Raw genomic sequence first — 21067 nt, 5'->3', positions numbered from 1 at the left:
GAATTGGTTACGCGATATAATAAGTAGGAAGTTTTTTGCAATTGCGCAGATGCGTCTTATTTACGGTTATCGGTGCGTTAGTGTATAATATTTAAGCTATAAATGGGCCGAGTTACCAATGAACGCTTCATCTACCGAGTAATTTTACGTAACCGGTAATGTCCCGCCAGTAAAATGTGGCCACAAAAATAAACATTTATAGTATCATTTAACTTCACGCTCAGCTGCAAATGTAACCTGGTAGATTACCTCTTGTAGAGGCTCTCGGCCTGCATATTCAGGTTCATGCTGCGAAGGCTTCTAGCTGCGTTCAAGAGGGCCACGGTGTGATTTTGCTGAATCTCGAGAGCTTGTTGGTACTGCGTCACGGCCTCTTCGGTGCGTCCTGTAGAGAAAAAACATGCAGCTACTGGAATAACAGCGGAGAAAAGCACAGCGTGTACCAAAAGAACTCAGCTTAAATTCCGCCTATTAAGTGTTTTAAGTGCGAAGCATTTCATAGTGAACTTCGGCGACTTTGAGCGAACTTCAGCGACTTTGAGCTACATGTAATAACATGACTACATACCACGCTCATGATGCGCTCGAGACCGTTTGGCTAGCTTCACATGTACCAAATACAGCGTTACGTGACGACAACAAACGAAATCGGTTATTGACGCGTCCAAACATGATAATCATGACATGCGTGCCATATAAAATCATGAATTTATGCAACATTCAAGGCGCCAACACACATCGATGTGACTCGGCACCCATGCGCGCAGGCATTCATTTTGTCGCACCACGCCGGCGTTGTCACGCGAGGCACCGATCTGCCTGCCATATACTCACAGGCGCGCGCTGCGCTTCATTGCTTTGACGCATGCGCGTTTGAGCACGCCCGGCGTCCCTCCGTCACGAAGAGAGGCAGACGAGGTGCTCTCTGAGTAACGTCGTCAGCGCGAACGGCAGCATGTCGCATTTTGGGCCGGTTGCCGCCGGGCCGCGCTGACAGGCGCTGGTCGCACCTTGCGTCAGATTAAAGTGCTCGCGTTTTCCTAGCGTAGCGTCGCTGCAACCAGCAAGCGCGCGCGTCATCTTTGGGTCGGAGCATATTTGGCCTGTCCTGATGCACTCGCCACCGTTTAGCTAGCTTGGCATATACCGAATTCTGTATTACGGGACGTGAATGGACGAGAAAAGTTTATTACTGGTGCAAAATGATAATCATGAGATCTGGGTCATGTAAATCATGATTACGAGCTACGCTGATCGCGCGCTCGCGGCTGTTTCCCTAGCTCCACATATACCAAATTTGGTATACTGTGACGTGAACAGGTGACGAAGGTAAATGACACGTCCAAATATGATAATCATGACATGGAAGTCATGTAAGGGATATTTCACCTCAACCTCGTAACGTTGTGCCGGTTTTAAAGTTACATATTAACCTTTCTCATTCATGCTTTACATATCATTATTTCTCAATGTACGTGGAATCTGCCATTTTGAATTATCCATACACATACTACATGAGAACTGACACGTCATGCCACTCGAAAATTTGTCCTTTCTGAAGCCAATGAAAGAAACAAATGAATGTTTAATAATGACAGATGACATACCAACTAAGAATGCAACCTCAAGTTATATGTCCAAACGTGTCTTGCTTTTTCATTCACCTACAAATTGAGATCAGAGCTCGAAAAAGCAATACGCGTTACAGTAGTGGTTCGTATAAGAGAAAGCATGTTTGACCAGGAGATAGTCGGTAAGAAGAAGCAATAATAAATTATTTGCTGACTAGGCTAATAAATGAAACTGTATTTTCTTTACACGATTTTTATGTAATATATAGGTGTGTAAGTCGGTGTAAAGCTGTCCTCACCGATTGACTGCAGGAATGTTCCATAGTTGTTCCGGGCGTCGGCGTTTCGGTCGTCACTGCTTAACGCCATTTTGTGAAGCCTCTCGGCTTCAGCGATGTCGCCTTCTTCGGCGGCCAGTGCAGCAAGGGATGAATACGCCTCGCAGAAAGCGGAATCAAGCTCAACGGCGCGCTCCAAGAGGGTGCGGGCAACCTCCTTCTGGCCTTGCTTGCTGCACGTCAAAAATCAACGAACATATTTGTTTTGTAATGCACGAATCAAATACTTAGGACGTACCTATGCACGACACTATGGGCAATAAACGTGGGTAAGTAACGTTTACAAATGAACGAACCTAATTTGTTTGCCTCATAGATTTCCGGCATACCAGTGCTTCATCAAGAAAAGTCACCTTAAATGTTGACACACATACCTGTAGATATTGGCGAGATTAAAATGGGCCCCTGGGTGGTTCGGATTGACGTGCAAGGCAAACCGGAAGTGACGTTCAGATTCTTCAGCTGACGTCAGCACAGTCCCCAAGTTATTGTGAGCGCTGGCATGATCTGGCCACAACCTGCGTAGAGAGTAAAACATTCAAAGTTTATCCTGTTGCGTTATAACTAAGTTGTTTTTTGTGTCTGTAACAACCACCTAAAGTAATGTAGCATCAGCGCTTGAGCAGCCTAAGTAACTGCAAGATAAGGTATATGTTTAGGTGCAGACCACCTCAGGAGGCTCAGCTGCCGTAGTAAGCTGCCACATTCTGTGATCGTATGCGGCCATCGTTACTTGGCGCTGTTGCAGACTGAATTGCATACACTCGCAGAAGTTGTGTTACTGTCCCCAGAGTTCACTTAAACCTCGAGGGAGTAGGGCAGAGTTGGCCGTGGAACTTACTCTTTCCTTGAAGGCAGAGTAAAAGATACTGTGAAATCTGTGCTACTCAGGTAGAGGTCCTAATCTATGCAACCCCCGTGCCGACGAGGCGTGAGTGGGGCCTGGCCCCTGTCCTTGCAGACGGAGTAATATCTAGTGCTTGAATGTTACCTGATGCCACAAAGCAATAGAACTGGCTCGTAACATCTGACCATACACGCCCAAGATGTAACTTTAATACGGTCAATTTAATGGTAGTAGGTCCAGGGATAGAAAAGCATGTTTGTGTGATCATGAACGTTTCATTCCCGAGCGCCACTAGCGGATCTTTCGAAGCAAGAAAAAGCAGCAACATCCAACGCGTCGCCACAAGTTTGTTTACGGCGCAAACAAATTGCTGTATACTCGAGTAAACTAGAGGCTCGACAAACATAGCGAAAAAAATGAGACAGAGAATAACAAAAATAACAGCGGGGTTCGACTCGCCACCTAAAGATAAAAAGGCGGGCACTCTACTATTAGGCTACGTCGGGCCATGCTCACTGCCTTATTAAAACAAAGATGGAGGGGAGTAAACAGAAACACGTCGTTGCGCTTCACGGTTCGGAGTTTAAACACATACACGAATTTTGTTTCTAACTAAACCTTGCATCTTCATAATATAGAACTACTGGCCTCCACGCATGATGTGCCGCTAATGTCAAGACGCCAAGTTTTTTTTTATAATTCACCACATAAAAAATACAGTGTACAAAAATTGCCGAGAATCTGGGGCAGATTACCAGCCTCTACTGCGCCCCGCCGCGGTTGTCTAGTAGCTAAGGTGCTCGACTGCTGACCCGCAGGTTACGGGATCGAATCCCGGTTATGGCGGCGCATTTCCAATGGAGGCGGAAACGTTATAGGCTCGTGTGCTCAGATTTGTGTGCACGTTAAAAAACCCCAGGTGGTTAAAATATCCGGAGTTTTCCACTACAACGTCTCTCATAGTCATATTGTCACGGGGTCGTGACGTGGCCGAAGACAGGAGACTTCGTGTTGGGATTTAACTGTTTATTTGGGCGAACCTGTGTCCGGTAAAATGAAAGTCCAATTACAGAAGCAGTCTCGCACAGATAGCAGTCTCGGACTGATAGCGGCGAACAGAGCGTCGGCCTTCGATCAACAACTACTGAAAAGTGGCGAAGCGCGTCGGCATTTATACTCTTGCCATCGAATGTTCTAGCGTTATTGCTGGTGGTGGCGTAGGTTCCAGAACAATCTGTACCGTTCGTACAGTGGGCGTGATCTCATCGAAATGATCTACTACAGTCCGGAACCTTCTGGAAAACTACAGGCGCGGTTTGCGCTGAGAATCGTGTGGTGTTTTGGGACGATAACGAAAACTTGGGAAATGGAACGTGGCATTGCCCCCCTCTGAAAAAAAGGCATCGTCCCGATGTCTTAACTAAAGATGAAGGTACAATAATAATGCAAGAAAGTACAATGAATAAATTACGATAAAACAGTAATACAAAAAAAAACACGTTTCAGTTTGTTAACGCGCATGAAACGGCTTGAGGCGCGCGACATACATGACTTCAGGTCGCGATCGGCGTCGTTGAGAGTTCGTGATGCCGTCGGGGACAACCTCGTAATCAAGTGGGCCGAGACGTCGAACCACCCTGTACGGTCCGAAATAGCGTCGCAGAAGCTTTTCACTTAGTCCACGTCGGCGTATCGGCGTCCACACCCAAACACGTTCACCGAGCTGGTATTCCACGAAGCGTCGTCGAAGGTTGTAACGGTGGCTGTCTATCGTCTGTTGATTCTTGATACGGAGACGCGCAAGTTGTCGGGCTTCTTCGGCACGTTGAAGGTACTCGCTCACATCGAGGCTTTCTTCGTCGGTGACGTTGGGTAACATGGCATCGAGCGTCGTTGCCGGGCTCCTTCTGTAGACCAATTTGTATGGAGATATCTGCGTCGTCTCCTGCACCACCGTGTTGTATGCGAATGCCACATACGGAAGAATGGCGTCCCACGTCTTGGGTTCAACATCGACGTACATTGACAGCATGTCGGCGATCGTCTTGTTAAGCCGCTCGGTGAGGCCGTTGGTCTGTGGGTGGCACGCTGTCGTCCAGCGGTGGTTTGTTTGGCTGTATGCCAAGAACGCTTGAGTCAAGTCGGCAGTGAATGCCGTTCCTCTGTCGGTGATAAGGACCTCCGGGGCGCCGTGACGTAGGACGATATTTTCGACGAAGAACTTAGCTACCTCGGATGCACTGCCTTTTGGCAGGGTTTTTGTCTCGGCGTAGCGGGTGAGGTAGTCGGTAGCTACCACGATCCACTTGTTTCCGAAAGCCGACGTCGGGAACGGCCCTAGTAGGTCCATACCAATCTGCTGAAAAGGTCGGCAAGGTGGATCAATTGGCTGCAGAAGTCCAGCTGGCCTTGTCGCGGTGTCTGGCGTCGCTGACAGTCTCGGAATGTCCTCACATAACGAGTTACGTCAGTGGTAAGACGTGGTCAGTAGAACGTTTCTTGTATCCTCGCGAGCGTGCGAGAAACACCGAGGTGCCCTGCCGTCGGATCGTCGTGTAGGGCATGCAGGAGTTCTGGTCGCAGAGCTGAAGGCACCGCAAGGAGGTACTTAGCTCGAAGCGGTGAAAAGTTTTTCTTTTGTAGAAGACCGTTTCGTAGGAAGAACGACGCAAGTGCGCGCTTGAATACCTTCGGCACTTCGGCGGTCCTGCCTTCGAGGTATTCTATTAGGGCCTTAAGTTCCGGGTCGGCCCGCTGTCGTTCAGCGAAGTCGTCTGTAGTTATCGTTCCAGAGAAGTAGTCGTCATTCGGGTCGTCAGGTAGTGGTTGGTCGACAGGCGCACGAGAGAGACAGTCGGCGTCGGAGTGTTTTTTGCCGGACTTGTAAATGACAGTAATGTCATATTCTTGAAGTCTCAGGCTCCATCGTGCGAGGCGACCTGAAGGGTCCTTCAAGGCGCTAGCCAACACAAGGCGTGGTGGTCGCTCACAACTTTAAAGGGCCTGCCGTAGAGGTAGGGGCGAAATTTCGACGTAGCCCAGATGATGGCAAGGCACTCCTTTTCTGTTGTGGAATAATTTGCTTCTGCTTTGGATAGTGATCGGCGGGCGTAACCAATAACCCTTTCAAGTCCGTCAGCCGTCTGCACAAGAACGGCGCCAAGACCTACGCTGCTTGCGTCAGTATGTATTTCTGTCTCGGCGAATTCGTCGAAATGGGCAAGTAACGGAGGCGTCTGGAGGCGATGTTTAAGCTCCTCGAAAGCGTGTTCCTATGGTGTTTCCCACTTGAATTCCACGTCGACCTTGGTAAGGTTAGTGAGAGGATCGGCGATGCGGGCGAAGTTTTTCACGAACCGCCTATAATAGGCGCACAGGCCCAGAAATCGGCGCACGGCCTTCTTGTCAGTGGGCGGCGGGAAGTTGGCGATGGCGGCTGTTTTCCGCGGATCGGGACGAACTCCAGACTTGCTGATAACGTGCCCCAGAAACAAGAGCTCCTCATACGCAAATCTGCACTTTTCTGGCTTCAGTGTGAGTCCGGACGTCTTGATGGCTTGAAGTACAGCTTCAAGGTGCCGAAGATGCTCGTCGAAACTCGAGGAAAACACGACAACGTCGTCCAAGTACACAAGGCAAGTCTGCCATTTCAATCCTGCCAGTACTGTATCCATAACGCGTTGAAAAGTTGCAGGCGCTGAGCAAAGGCCGAAGGGCATCACCTTAAACTCGAAAAGGCCGTCCGGTGTTATAAACGCCGTCTTCTCTCGGTCTCTTTCGTCGACTTCGATTTGCCAATAGCCAGTCTTGAGGTTCATTGACGAAAAGTACTTGGCGTTATGGAGCCGATCAAGTGCGTCGTCTATTCCTGGGAGAGGATACACGTCCTTTCTTGTGATTTTGTTCAGGCGGCGATAATCGACGCAGAAACGTAGGGTTCCATCCTTTTTCTTCACTAACACCACGGGGGACGCCCATGGGCTCTTGGACGGCTGGATAATGTCATCCCGCAGCATTTCATCAACTTGTCTCTTCATGGCCTCACGTTCTCGCGTCGAAACCTTGTACGGACTCTGACGGAGTGGTCTGGCATTTTCTTCGGTTATGATGTGATGTTTCGTGTTTGGGGTCTGCCGAATTTTCGATGACGACGAAAAGCAACCTTCGTATTGCAGGAGCAGGGCCTTGAGCTGTGCTTGCTTATCGTTCGGAAGTCTGGAATTGACGTCGAAAGCTATGGGAGGGGCTTGGTTCCTCTGAGCAGGTTCCGCAGAATCGGCGAGGGCGAAAGCACTGGTGGCTTCAACAATTTCTTCGATGTATGCGACCGTTGTTCCTTTGTTCACACGTTTGTACTCATTGCTGAAATTCGTGAGCATAACCGTTGCTTTGCCTCCCCGCAGCTCTGCAATTCCTCTTGCGACGCAAATATTTCGGGTGACTAACAGATGCTGACTGCCTTCAACGACGCCTTCCAAGTCAGGTGATTTAGGAGCGCCGACTGAAATAATGACGCTTGAGCGAGGCGGAATGGTGACTTATTCTTCCAGCACATTCAAGGCATGGTGTCCTGACGGCGTGCGCGGCGGTAGTGCTTCTTCTGTGGATAACGTTATCGACTTTATTTTTAGGTTGATGACAGCACCATGGAGGCATAAGAAGTCCATGCCAAGGATGACATCTCTCGAGCAACGCTGTAAGACTACGAAGTCTGTAGGATAAATACGGCCGTTAATGGTGACTCTCGCTGTGCAGATTCCTGCAGGCGTTACGAGATGACCTCCAGCTGTGCGGATTTCAGGGCCTTTCCAAGCTGTCCTAACATTCTTCAACTTCGCGGCGAACGACCCACTGATGACAGAATAGTCAGCTCCAGTATCGACGAGAGCAGTTACACTGTGGCCGTCGATAAGAACGTCGAGGTCGCTAGTTCGCCATCTCGCATTACAGTTAGGGCGTGGCGTCGGGTCACGGCTGCGTCGGCTTGTTCCGCTGCTTCCATGTTGCGTCGTCAGGCCACCTTCGGTAAGTGAGCTTTCGCCGTCAGGGCTTTGCTTGTTTGGCATTGTGTTCGGAAAGCTCCGTCGCGGCGTCGTCGTCGTCGGAGGATCTTCGGTAGTTCGTCGCACAGCAACCGCACCTCCACTGGTTGCTGCCCTTAGCTTCCCGGATACGGGCTAGGAGACCGGCCCCGCGTTGGGCCGGAGTACTGCCGGGGGTGCGGTGACATGCGGCGGCTGGGCGACGGCGAACGGGAAGGACTTCGTGGTGTCCATTGAGTTTCTGTCAGGTAGTCGGCGATGTCACGTGGCTGTTCCCCTGGCTGCGGACGTGGTGCATCGACGGCGAAGCCACGCAGTCCCATCTGTCGGTACTGGCAACGGCGGTAAGTGTGCCCGGCCTCGCCGCAGTGGTAGCACAGTGGGCGGTGGTCAGGGGTGCGCCAGACGTCGGTTTTCCTCGGCGCGCTGCGCTGGCCCGCCGGCGAACGGTAGGTCGTCGGTATGGTGGTGGCGGCGGTGGTGTCTGGCGACGGAAGTGCGACAGGGCGGCGTTTCGGCGTGGACGGGGAGGAGCGTTGTGGCGCACTGCAGCGGCGTAGCTCATAGTTTCAGGCTCAGGCAGTGGTGTTTGGGGAATTCGAAGCGATTGCCGAACTTCTTCTCGCACAATGTCGGCGATCGAATCCACTTGAGGTTGCGCCGAAGGCAACAGTTTGCGCAGCTCTTCCCGCACGATCGCTCGGATCGTTTCACGCAGGTTGTCGGAGTCACTTGCTTGAGCAGCAGCGCATTCTGGAGTCAGGCGACGATTATACTGTCTGGTGCGCATGTCCAGGGTTTTTTCAATGGTGGTTGCTTCGGCTATATATTCTTGGACGGTTTTCGGTGGGTTTCTCATCAGTCCCGCAAAGAGCTCCTGTTTGACCCCTCGCATGAGGAAACGAACTTTTTTCTCCTGAGGCATGTCTGGGTCAGCGTGATGGAATAGTCGGGTCATTTCTTCTGTGAAAATGGCGACATTTTTTTTTGGTAGCTGAACCCGGGTCTCTAATAAAGCAGCGCCCCTCTCTTTGTGAGCGACGCTCGCGAACGTTTGCAGGAATGCGCCGCAGAAAACATCCCACGTTCGGAGCGTGGACTCCCGATTTTCGAGCCAGGTCCTTCCGGTGTCTTCCAAATAGAAGAACACACGACGCAGCTTTTCGTCATGGTCCCAGTGGTTGAGGGCGGCCACATGGTCGTATGTTTCTAGCCAGGACTCCGGGTCTTCGAACGATGACCCATGGAAAATTGGTGGTTCCCTGGGTTGATGCATCACCATCGTGGGCTGGGACGCTGCGGTTGTCATTGTCGCTGCAGTCGCGGTCATGGCCTTGGTCTTCCGCGCCTTGTCTTGCAGAAGCTCGTACTCCGGTGGTAGCCCTTTCTGTCGGCGGCTTGTTCGCTGCTCCTGGTTGGCGTCGGTATCTTCTCCGCTACGTGGGCTGGGTTCACGGCTTGACGGGGGCGTCCGGTACATGAACGAAGCAGCACCTCCACCAGATGTCACGGGGTTGTGACGTGGCCGAAGACAGGAGACTTCGTGTTGGGATTTAACTTTTTATTTGGGCGAACCTGTGCCCGGTAAAATGAAAGTCCAATTACAGCAGCAGTCTCGCACAGATAGCAGTCTCGGACTGATAGCGGCGAACAGAGCGTCGGCCTTCGATCAACAACTACTGACAAGTGGCGAAGCCTGTCGGCATTTATACTCTTGCCATCGAATGTTCTAGCGTTATTGCTGGCGGTGGCGTAGGTTCCAGAACAATCTGTACCGTTCGCACAGTGGGCGTGATCTTATCGAAATGATCTACTACAGTCCGGAACCTTCTGGAAAACTGCAGGCGCGGTTTGCGCTGAGAATCGTGTGGTGTTTTGGGACGATAACGAAAACTTGGGTAATGGAATGTGGCAATATGATGGTTTTGAGACATTAAACCCCACATAGTATTAGATAATCTATTACTCCCGATTGAAATAGCCACTTCTCGCTTTTACGGCTGGTTGACGTGCGCAGAAGTAAAATATTGACTGCAATGCTCGATAAGTACACACGTATTTGACTGATTAAGGTGTTTTTCTTACACAGGGGAGGATAAGCTATATTGCAGCGGCTATGTCCGACTCTGCTGATTTGCACCTGTAAACCGAGAGCTGGAGCTACATAGCCGATTCCTAAAAACAAAATTACATGCGCATGAAGAAGTCCCTTCGTGTTACTTTATGTGCGCGCACCTAACAGCAAGGCTGTGTTTCCACGCAAGAGTCAGTGATGTGCCGACGAGTGCGCCCGGCCGCTCTTGGCGGTGGCCCGTGTGGCTGCGCCACAGGATGAAAGCGCGTCGCATCTATGTTCGTCGCTTCTTGTGTGGACACCGCGGTCAAAGAAAAAAAAAATAGTTCATTCATGGTAATCGATGACAAGGCTCTATACGGCATACTCCTTCCTACTCCTCGGCATAGGATATTAATAAACGTGGAAGCGTCGATGGGTGTATGACGGACTCAGCCGGTACGCTAGGGCTAAATTCATTGAGAGTTGAACTCATACGGGTCACATTTAGCTGGACCGATCTCGGCGCAGCTGGCTCGCGAAGGTTGAAGTTCGAGCATTCCGCAAGCCTCTCATTGTTGCGCCCCACCGCGGTAGGTTTAGTGGCTAAGGTACATGGCTGCTGACCCGCAGGTCGCGGGATCGAATCCTGGCTGCGGCGGCTGCATTTCCAATGGAGGCGCAATTGTTGAAGGCCCGTGTGCTCAGATTTGGGTGCACGTTAAAAACCCCAGGTGGTCAAAATTTCCGGAGCCCTTCACTACGGTGTCTCTCACAATCAAATGATGGTTTTGGGACGTTAAACCCTACATGTCAATCAATCGTTTCTTTGTTGCAATGAAGGGTAGACAAGGTAAGCAAACCTCTAAAGATTGACGGAGATACATCTGAGTGGTTTTGCCGACCGGCATTGTTATTCTGGCGTCCTATAGTAGGCACCACGGCATCGCAAGTCAGATCAGACGACGGATCGTAACTTTCATAGATAATTTCTCGACCAGCACTATTAAAAGACAATCCCGACGGTGTTTGTAAGCGCCTACATCTACAACTTTCGCGCTTGGGCATATTTTGCTTCACCGCAGGAAGCCGATATGACAGAATGCCAGCTGATAATTAAAATTTAGTAACATACGACAATAAATGTCGTGTAGTTTTGAAATAAATGGTCGACGTGCCTACAGAGTACATAACTATCACTAGATACCTACACATGCTAGATGCATATTTGCTCGTCAAAACGCTTAATAAGTAAGGATGCTGCTCCTCCCGCACTAGAAGGTGGCTGGACATCATGAGTATAAATACCGGGGGCTGTATAATGATCCTTAGCGCGAGAGGTATGTGTTCAGTATTGCTGGTTGCTATGTTGCGTGAGATTATAATGTGTGTGCCGATGTCCGTCCGTATCTGTGATGTAGGCTTGAAGCAATCTATACACTTCACTGCTTTTAGAAAATGCTCAACCTATTTTTTTAAACGATAGTCATAGCGCAGCAAAACTATTCTACTGTCGGGGGGAATTGATGCACACTAGTCCGCCCAGACTGTAAAACTCCGTGAGAGAGTAATGCAACTATGCAGAGGGTTTATGAACTCTATTTAGGAAGCGTGACTGTCCTCTGGCAAAACAGCTTGTTTTACTCTCGTTCAGCCAGAGTACGAGCACTCTGTCAAGAGAGTGTGCGTACTCTGTGCAACAGAGGGTTCCCAGCACTTTTGAAAAGAGAGTGAAACTTGGGACAAGCCTTTACTTTCGCGAAGAGAGTTACCAGTACACTGCTGGGACTGTGAGTGTGTAAGTATCATTGCCAGCTCTTTCATTAAGAGCACGTGCTCACGCCACAGAGATGTCTTCTTCCTCGAATCGGCTTGTTGGTTAAGCTCCTTGGTGCTGATGTTAACGCAAGTTTCCTTTTACTTTGTCTTCGAGCGCTTAGCCGATGACCTTAAAGCATGCAAAACCACAGAAAGTATAGCCAGCTATAGCATATTGAGTGCATGCTCGTGCAGAAGGGAAGTCTTTTTCTTTTTGTTCTTCGGCGCTATCTGATGATATTAAGGACATGTGTTAGTACTATGGCTAGAGGTGCACGTCAACACAAACGACATATAAAAATTTAGAGAGGAAGCGAGAGATAAATGTAACATAGAAATAAATAAATGTAAATTCAAAGCAACACACAAATTCTCAAAAAGACAAAACATGATGAAGAATGAAGGAGAAGTCGAAGAGAAAGCAAGAAGGCGGCTCACTGCAGACATCATTCAGGCTTAGCATAAATAAGGCGATGCTGGCCTCATTTGTTTGGTGATGCGTTTCCGCTGTAGCCAGCACACATAACTACTAATGCGATACTGTAGATAGCGTTAAGGGATGGTGACCGCAGTTTTTTTACTTATTGCTGGTTGCCCGGATGATACCGTGTGAATGCGTGAGCAGCGTCGCTTGACTTCCTGCTAGTCTAATTTGAGATCCCGGATGGTCTGATTTGAGTGCAAAGATAACAGTGCTGACATTCAGGTCATATAGAGGGCCCCAACAAGGATCGCAAAAATCAACTTATGCTCAGCAAACAAAAATAATAAATGCAGAAGGAAGGACACTTCAAGTTCTTGTTCTCACTATTCACTCAAAACAGTGGTGTGCGAAGATATCAGAAACGAGGGACTCACTCAATTGCCAGCCTGTAGTGTTTGATCGCCAAGTCCGAGTTGCCGATGTCCTTCTGCAGGTTGGCGTAATTATAATGCATCTTTGCGTTTTCCGGAAGGTCCCTAATGCCCGATCTGGAATCAACAATATTTTTTGTTCATAATACATACATATAATAAACAGAAGTGACCAAAAAGTAACAGTCAGGTTTTCGGTGTTTGGAAATCATAAAATGCCAAATCAACCTGAACTAATCAGTCAAGCAAAATACGATCTGGACTCACTCGAAAAGGGCCTCTCTGGAGGCCCAGATGCCATTCCGATTCCAGGTGCGTATAGCAAAGAGCAGCACTAAAACGAAGCAGAGGCTTGTGGTGCACCACTGGAGGACCCGAGAGCACCGCATTTGAAGGCGGAACAATCCTTCCGCCACCAATAGAGTAACGCCTATGCTGTAAAAAAATATTCAAGTTCAGCTAAATTACCAGCATCTACTGATTGATTGGTATGTTAAAAAACTCGAAACTATGCACAAAATAAACCCAAAGCAAAATTAACGTTTCTACCATGCTTATTTGGATCTCACACCGTGAATACAGGGTCAAATTTAGGTGCAATAAAATACAGCTGATTGCTTAACAGAGAGGCGTAGAACTGAAAAATTGAACTAAACATATCTGTCTGTTTGAAGAAATTCAGGAATCAAAAGTAGAAATTTGATCACAATGTTAAACTGAGTGATGTAAAGGCCACTTTGTTGCCTAAGTAAAAAAAAGCGAATAACTGAATGGAAGGCAAAAATAGCTTTCCGCGTTTGTCAGGTTGCTGTCGAAATGAGCGACAGCATTAGGGATTTTAATAAGAAATGTTAAGAACGAAATGGTGCACGCGCTGGGACGAACAAGAGGGAAAATAGTTGTTAAAATATCTTTGCTGTGAAATAACAAACCTATGTTAAATGTATTATAAACGTACAGAAACACGCACAAATAAACTCTCAGCATAACATTAGCTCCTTTCACTGCTGATCTGAACATCACATTGTTCGATACAGTGAAAAGCCATGCAGGGAACGCTGCTAAAGAATCTTGGTACAAGAGAGAGAGAGAGAGATAAAGATGCAAGGAAAGGCAGGGAGGTTAACCAGACGCACATCCGGTTTGCTACCCTGCACTGAGGAAGGGATAAAGGGGAGAAAAGAGGTTGCAAAAAGATGAGAAGGTACACACAATCACGAGCACACTCGGGGAGCACACATAGTCTACAGGCGATCACTCAGGTTTGTTGACTTAAGGTAAAGTAGCAGTGCTTTAGTTGCTTTCTGCGCAACTGAGGCAGATGCCCAAGCTCCTAGTATCTTCTGCACACAAAATGCTCTGGGGTCAAGTCGATTCAAAACCATCCGGAGCTGGCATCGCTGTGTGTCGTAGCAAGCGCAGCTGCACAGGACGTGTTCGATGGTCTCTTCAGCTGCGCAGTAGTCGCATGTAGGAGTGTCTGCTTTACCAATGCGAAAGGAGTACACCTTTGTAAATGCAACACCCAACCAAAGGCGGCATAACAATGTCGTATCGGAGCGGGAAAGTTGTGATGGTAGCTTTAGCTTGAGGGAAGGATCCAGGTCATAAAATTGACACCTTTGGAAGCTGGTAGACGACCAGAACGTGCGTGTGAGATCTCGAGCCAGCAGGTAAAGTTGTCTTGCTGCATCATTCATTGATAGAGGAATCGGAACTACACTGGTTTATTCATGGGCTGAGTGGGCTGCATCATCGGCTAATTGATTTCCGGTAATACCGATATGTCCAGGCAGCCATTGATATATATTATCATGACCTCGTGCTAGAGCTTCATGATGGCAATGTCTTATTTCTTGTACCAGTTGGCCATGACTCCTCCTACGCATGGCAGACTGCAAACTCTGAAGCGCTGCCTTCGAATCACAGAATATGACCCATTTTCCTGGACGTTCTTGAACGAGATATTGTAAAGCAGCCCTTATAGCAGCAAGCTCTGATGCCGTAGATGTAGTCATATGCGACAACTTAAACTTGATTGCCATTTCTGCAGCCGGTATTACAGCGCCACCTGATGAGCTGCTGAATGAGACGGACCCATCAGTGTATATCTGCGTTCGGTCTAAGTACAACTCATGTAATGATAGCAGTGTTGCTTGCTTCAATGCTACTCTGGAGTGACTGCTTTTCTTTTTGATTCCCGGAATTTCTAGACGTGCTTGCGGCTGGTCGAGGCACCACAAAGGACATGCCGTTCTCGCAGCTGGCGTATATCCTGATGGAATGCTGTTTAGGTGCTTGGCTATGACGTCTGAAAACGTAGCACGTGGTCTTCCGGAAGGTAGAAGGGCCAAGTGGTGGTCGGGGACATGGCTAGCATGTCGAATGTGTGCTCTGAGGCAATCCACAACTATATGTCCTGACCGGATGGTCTTTGGCAAGCATGATTGTGGCATAAGTAGAAGCGCATCAGGGCAGTCCTAGGCAGATACGCAGTCCCTGACCCTGCAAACTCTCCAATGAATGAGTATTCGATTTGTAAGTGTTAGTCAGTACCGGCAAGCTGTAGCGCAATAGACCCAGAAATAGGGCCCTGTACAGCTGTAGCATGGAGTCCACAGAAGTTTCCCATGCTTTACCGCACAAGAATTTCATGATATGCACAATAGATAGCAGTCTCTTCCTCAAGTACGCACAATGTGGGCTCCACGAAAGACTTCTGTCGATTATGATGCCTAGGAAACGATGCGTCCGTGCATATTTGACACTCTGCCCATTGATGTAAACAGGGTATGGCATCATTGGTTTGCGTGTAAACGCCATCAACGCGCACTTCACAGTTAATATATTTAGGCCTTGTTTCTGAAGGTACGCTGTTGTGAGGGTTGCTTCCCGCCGTATTCGTGCACGCACCTGAGGGCGAGTAACTACAGCACTCCAGAGGCAAATATCATCGGCGTATATGGATAGGCACACCGACTTTGGCAGAACCTTCACCAGACCAATGAGGGCCACATTGAACAATGTGGGGCTTAAAACACCTCCCTGAGGTACTCCGCAGTAGGTGTAATGTTGGGCAGTTCTACCCTCATATGTTTGTACAAAAAAACCCCTGCCAGTTCCATAATCTTTTATCCATTGAAACATTCGTCCACCAGTGCCCATTGCTGCGAGAGAAGTGAGGATGGCATCGTGAGCTACATTATCATATGCACCCTTCATGTCAAGAAAGAGTGCCACTCATATGCGCTTTCGACTTTTTTCTTGTTGAACAAATGTCTCAATAAGTCATGGACACAGTCAATGGAGGAGCGGCCCCGACGAAAGCCTGCTATGCAAGAAGGGTATTTGGTGTATCGTTCCAAGTACCACTCGAGACGAAATAGAACCATTCTTTCCATCACTTTTCCGAGGCAGCTTGCGAGGGCAATAGGGCGATATGCTGTCTAGTCCAATGGTGATTTTGCCGATTTCAAAAGTGGTATTAATCGACCTATTTTCCATTCTTGGGGAACACTGCCGCTGAGCCAGGAGTTGTTCAAGCATGTTAAAAGTTCTTTTCTGGCTTTTTGCCCAAGGTTTCCCAACGCACTATAAGTAATACCATCAGGACCTGGCGATGACATGCGCTTAGAAGCGACTAACGCACCTTCCAGTTCTTCCATGGTGAACGGAATGTCCATTTCTGGTAATCGCGTCTCAGGAACGATCACGGCGTCGATGCTCTCGTTCATAATATTGCCGGCAACTCTCGTGCGAAATTCTTCAGCCACCTCGAGTTCTGTTTTTCCATGATGGAGTGCCAAAGCTTTAAAGGGGTGTCGTTGTTGTGGAGAGGAGCGAATACCACGAACTGTTCTCCAGATATTAGACAGCGGTTTATGAGGGTCTAGAGATTCGCAGAATGCTTTCCAGCGTTCGCTCTCCAGTTTGTAAATGCGTCGTTGAATCTTTTTCTGGAGCCGCCTTGCTTCCCTCAGATCGTAAATTGATCTTGTGCGTCTGTATCGTCGTTCAGCACGCCTTCGTATAGCTCGTAATTTTTTCAGTTCGATGTCAAACTGTGTTACTTTAGACGAAAATGGTAGTTTACATTTGGACGCTTGCATAGCTTCCACTATGGTATTTTCCAGGCTGCAGGCGAGGCCTTCTTGGCAAGCGTTCTCAACACGCGATGCAAACATCGACCAGTCAGTTCTAATTGCAACACTGGAAGAGAAATTTTTTATGATACCATCGATCGTCACGTAGGTGGGTATGTGATCACTCCCATGAGTCTCAATCTCGCAAAACCACTTAACTTTGTGAGAGAAGCCCCGTGACACCAATGCCAAGTCAAGGCAACTGCCATACGTGAGACCCCGCAGATATGTGGGGGTACATCGTTCATGATGGAAAGGTCGTAATCGGAAGCGAATGTAACAATGTTCCGGCCCCTGGCTTTCATTCTAATGCTCCCCGAAAGCATGTGATGGGCGTTAAAGTCACCGGTGATGATCCAAGGCCCATCGGTTCTCATTAGGATGTCTTTTATTCTGTCGCAGTCAAATCGCGATGACGGAGATATATATCCACCAATAAGCGTGATTGAAACTGCATTCTTCTTCGCACGGAGACACACGTACTGATTGCCGTCATTTGAACTTATTGGGTGCGAAAGATAAGTCAAGTCTGTGCGAATGTAAACAATTACTTTGCTTCGTTCTTCGCAAGCGGCTGAACAAAAAGCTTCATAACCGGACAATCTATAAGGCGTTGATACGTTTGGTTCACATATGACAAGTATAGGGAATTGATTGGCCCGAACAAATTGGCGAAAGTCCGAGATACGGGACTTCATGCCTCTGGCATTCCACTGAAAAATCGACGCACTTTTAACTTCAGTGCGGAAGATGAGATTTTGTTGAGCCGTTGTGCTTATACGAAGTTAGCAAGAACTGGATTCAGTGCATCCAGTATTTGCAGTGCACTCTTAGCAGACGGAGATTGTATGCTGCTCAGTAGCGTGCGAATCGTGGCAATTAATGATTGCATGATTGCAGCCACTTGCCTGTCTTGGTTGGAAAGATCTCGAACCGGGATGATTGCAGTCACTTGCCTGTCTTGGTTGGAAAGATCCTGAACCGGCAGCGCGGACTGGCCGTCATGAAGCCCCTTCGGTTCGCTTGATGCTGCTTCCCTTGGAAGTGCAGGCCACTCTGTTGCAGTTAGGGCATGCTCACTGGCTCTGTCCTTTACAGCCTTTCCCATGGCATGTGGTCTGGGAGGCAAAGGAGGTGGTACTGATGAGGGATCACGTAAACGTGTCGAGGAGGCAGCGGGCGTCCTCGAAGACCGACGTCGACGTGAACGACGCCTTCTGACTTTAGCTGCGGCTTCTCTATGAGATGAGTGATCGCGCACCATCTCCTTCAAGATGGCAATTTTCTTCTGAATCCGCGGGCAGTCCTTCGATGTGGCTTCATAGGATCCATTGCAATTAGAGCATTTGTTGACAGTTGCGACGCACTTATTCGCTTCCTGGTGCTCGGCGCAGCGGTGGCATAGCACCGAATTCTCGCAGACGCTGCTCACATGTCCAAGTTTCATGCATTTACGGCATTGGAGAGGCTTTGGAATGAAAGGCCGCACAGCATGTCTGAAGTACCCCACCTTCACATGAGAGGGTAGTGATGTGCTCTTAAACGCAATCTTCACACAGCGAGACTTGCCTAGCCGGGTGACATCAACAATTGGAGTATCAGTTGTTGACTTGACAAGAAGTTGTAAGTCCTTATTGGAAATAGCGACATCAATGTCGTAGATCACGCCGGTTACTACATCACATCCCAAGGGAACATGAGAGCGCACCTGGTTGCCGTCCAAGTCAGTTACACTGCGCAGAACGCCCAACGCGCTTGCGTGCAAAACGTCCACAGCCAGTATATTCTTTCTGGCGTTCACTCTTATGTCCGTGATCTCATTTGGCACGAGCGTTTCCAGAGACCTCGACACAGACTGTCTGTTAAGGCGTTTCATGCTGACGGTAAGAAGTGCAGGCAGAAACAGGATGGTATAAGTGTTCGATTTTGGCGCTTCACTTACAGTTTGAATAGTTGAGGACAAAAAAGGAAATAAAGTGATGGTGTCATCACTACCAACACACAGCTTACTGCACTAATTGAAAATCATATTCAGAGTGAATTTCTGAGCAGTGATTCGAAAAAAGAGGAATTACTATTCTGATCATTTACTATACTACAGATGTATTTACCCCATGATTCGCCGCTTGTGGAGCAAAATACTTACGCTACTCATGCAGTATAACCAGGAAGAAATAGCTCGATGTGTTTGTATCCAAAATATTCGTTTCTACCTACGTTATCTTTCAGAGAGCTTCCTCATTATGCACTTCCGTGCGCATGAAAACTCACAGAGACTTTTGTACGTATTATTACCTAAAAGGTTTCGAAAGCAAAGTTTAGCTTATTTGTGGTCGTTTGAGATTTTTTGTTGCGCTGCACATGATGAGACAAGGACGAGACAGAGACTACAGAACAGGTGATGTGTCCCGGCTGTCCTGCTGTCTCTCTATCGCCCTCGTCTCGTCACATGCAGCTCAACAAGAAATCGTATTCTTAGGCACGGCCACCATGCTAAACTTTTCTGCAACTATCATGGATTTGCGCATCACCTGTGAGATGGCAAGTGCGTGACGTGTTTCTCTCTGTCCGTCTCAATGACTGAAATCCCCAGCAAAAAGAACGAGTGTCACCTCGCGCACTTGGCTACCGCGAGAGGGCGCAGATTCAGGCGGTTACGGAGAACGCAGCAGAGAGCAGAGCTCACGGGATTCCAAAGTGCGTGTGGTTTTTTCACTCAAACGAGCAAGAATCACCACCAAAATCTTCTGGTTGAACATAGGACAAGTATTTTTTTCTGGGAATGCAGTTTTTGGTCCAATTTCGTGTAGAAAATTGTGGAAACTGCCGGATTTTATATATATATATATATATATATATATATATATATATAAATATATATATATATATATATATATATATATATATATATATATATATATATATATATATATATATATATATATATATATATATGGAAAGAGGTGTCCACATAACGGCTCGGTTTTTCCGTGTTTTGACACAATAATAATGAGATCTAACAGACAATTTAAAAAATACCAAGAAATGTATAGGGGAAGTTATTAGAACAAATGTAATGTTGATAACAAGAAAGAAAAGTCTGTGAAAAAATAACCTGCCCTGAGCAGGAATCAAACCTACGACCTTCGAATAACGCATTCGATGCTCTAACCACTGAGCAATCACGGCAGCCAACTCCCCATCCACTTTTTGGGGTTTTTATGTGAATTGAAATGTGGGAGTGTCCGTCAGCGCCATCTGTAGCCAAGCCGCGAGTGTCGAACACTCTTTTTATGAGCCTGTGTGGCGTCACGTAGCACGTGAACTTATTACGAGCGGGAAGCTGACCAAGTCCATTGCATACAACCTAACGGCACAAAGTCTGCCAGTACGAGACGCTCGTTAATAAATAAGGCAAACAATTTTATACCTGAGGGCTTGTTTTTCCATGTGTTGAAACAATATTATTGAGACCTAACAGACAGTAATGCCATGAATTGTACAGGGAAACTTATTAGAACAAATGTAATGTAAATAACAAGAAAGAAAGGTGGGTGAAAAAGAACCTGCCGTGAGCAGAAATCGAACCTTTGACGTTCGAATAACGCGTTCGATGCTCTAACGACTGAGATATCTCGGCGGCCACCACCACCCCCTGCATATATATATATATATATATATATATATATATATATATATATATATATATATATATATATATATATATATATATATATATATATATATATATATATATATATATATATATATATATATCATTGCGAGAGGTTCAAAATTGCCCCGCCGCGGTGGTCTAGTGGCTAAGGTACTCGGCTATTGACCCCGGCTGTATTTCCGATGGAGGTGGAAGTGTTGTAGGCCCGTGTGCTCAGATTTGGGTGCACGTTAAAGAACCCCAGGTGGTCGAAATTTCCGGAGCCCTCCACTACGGCGTCTCTCATAATGATATGGTGGTTTTCGGACGTTAAACCCCACATATCAATCAATCTATTACGGTCCGTTTTATCTGGGCCATAAATACTTTGATTTGAGAAATATAGAGGCATTCTAGCATTATTCTTTTTTTGTGAAACGTGAATTGGGGAAAGCTGGGATTATTCTCATCGTTGATTTATATTACTCTCCTATTGTGGCTCAGTGTTTCAGTATTTTATATTGTATGCATATTTAGGAGGTGGTCAACCGAAGCACAGTTGTGCTCTAAATAAATGAGTACCCTGGTCTTATCACATAAGTAAAGTGATAAGTAATTTCACCACAATATTGCAGAAGGCTTCTATTGACGATCCTACATTTACCCCCACCTCACCTCTTTCGCAAAGAAAGTGCCTGAGTTGTGATCATCTCGTTTTTCGTCATCTGTATTTCGACCATATTTTT

At 47.5% G+C, this 21067-nt stretch overlaps 1 protein-coding gene across 1 annotated transcript in view; it reads right to left on the bottom strand.

Moving 5' to 3' along the window:
* The window catches only part of LOC119170845 (protein O-mannosyl-transferase TMTC1), an 85513-nt gene that overhangs the window by 16580 nt on the left and 47866 nt on the right, over positions 1–21067 (bottom strand). The window contains exons 8-12 of the mRNA XM_037422116.2: positions 12792–12959; positions 12528–12641; positions 2284–2427; positions 1871–2082; positions 250–385 (exon numbers count right to left, since the gene is read on the bottom strand). Of these exons, the coding sequence (XP_037278013.2) occupies positions 250–385; positions 1871–2082; positions 2284–2427; positions 12528–12641; positions 12792–12959 (774 nt within the window). The remainder of the gene's footprint in view (positions 1–249; positions 386–1870; positions 2083–2283; positions 2428–12527; positions 12642–12791; positions 12960–21067) is intronic.

The sequence above is a fragment of the Rhipicephalus microplus genome, chromosome 2 (assembly GCF_043290135.1).
Source record: "Rhipicephalus microplus isolate Deutch F79 chromosome 2, USDA_Rmic, whole genome shotgun sequence".
NCBI lineage: Eukaryota > Metazoa > Arthropoda > Arachnida > Ixodida > Ixodidae > Rhipicephalus > Rhipicephalus microplus.
The sequence above is the reverse complement of the archived record's forward strand: the minus strand, read 5'-3'. Positions and strand labels throughout refer to the sequence as shown.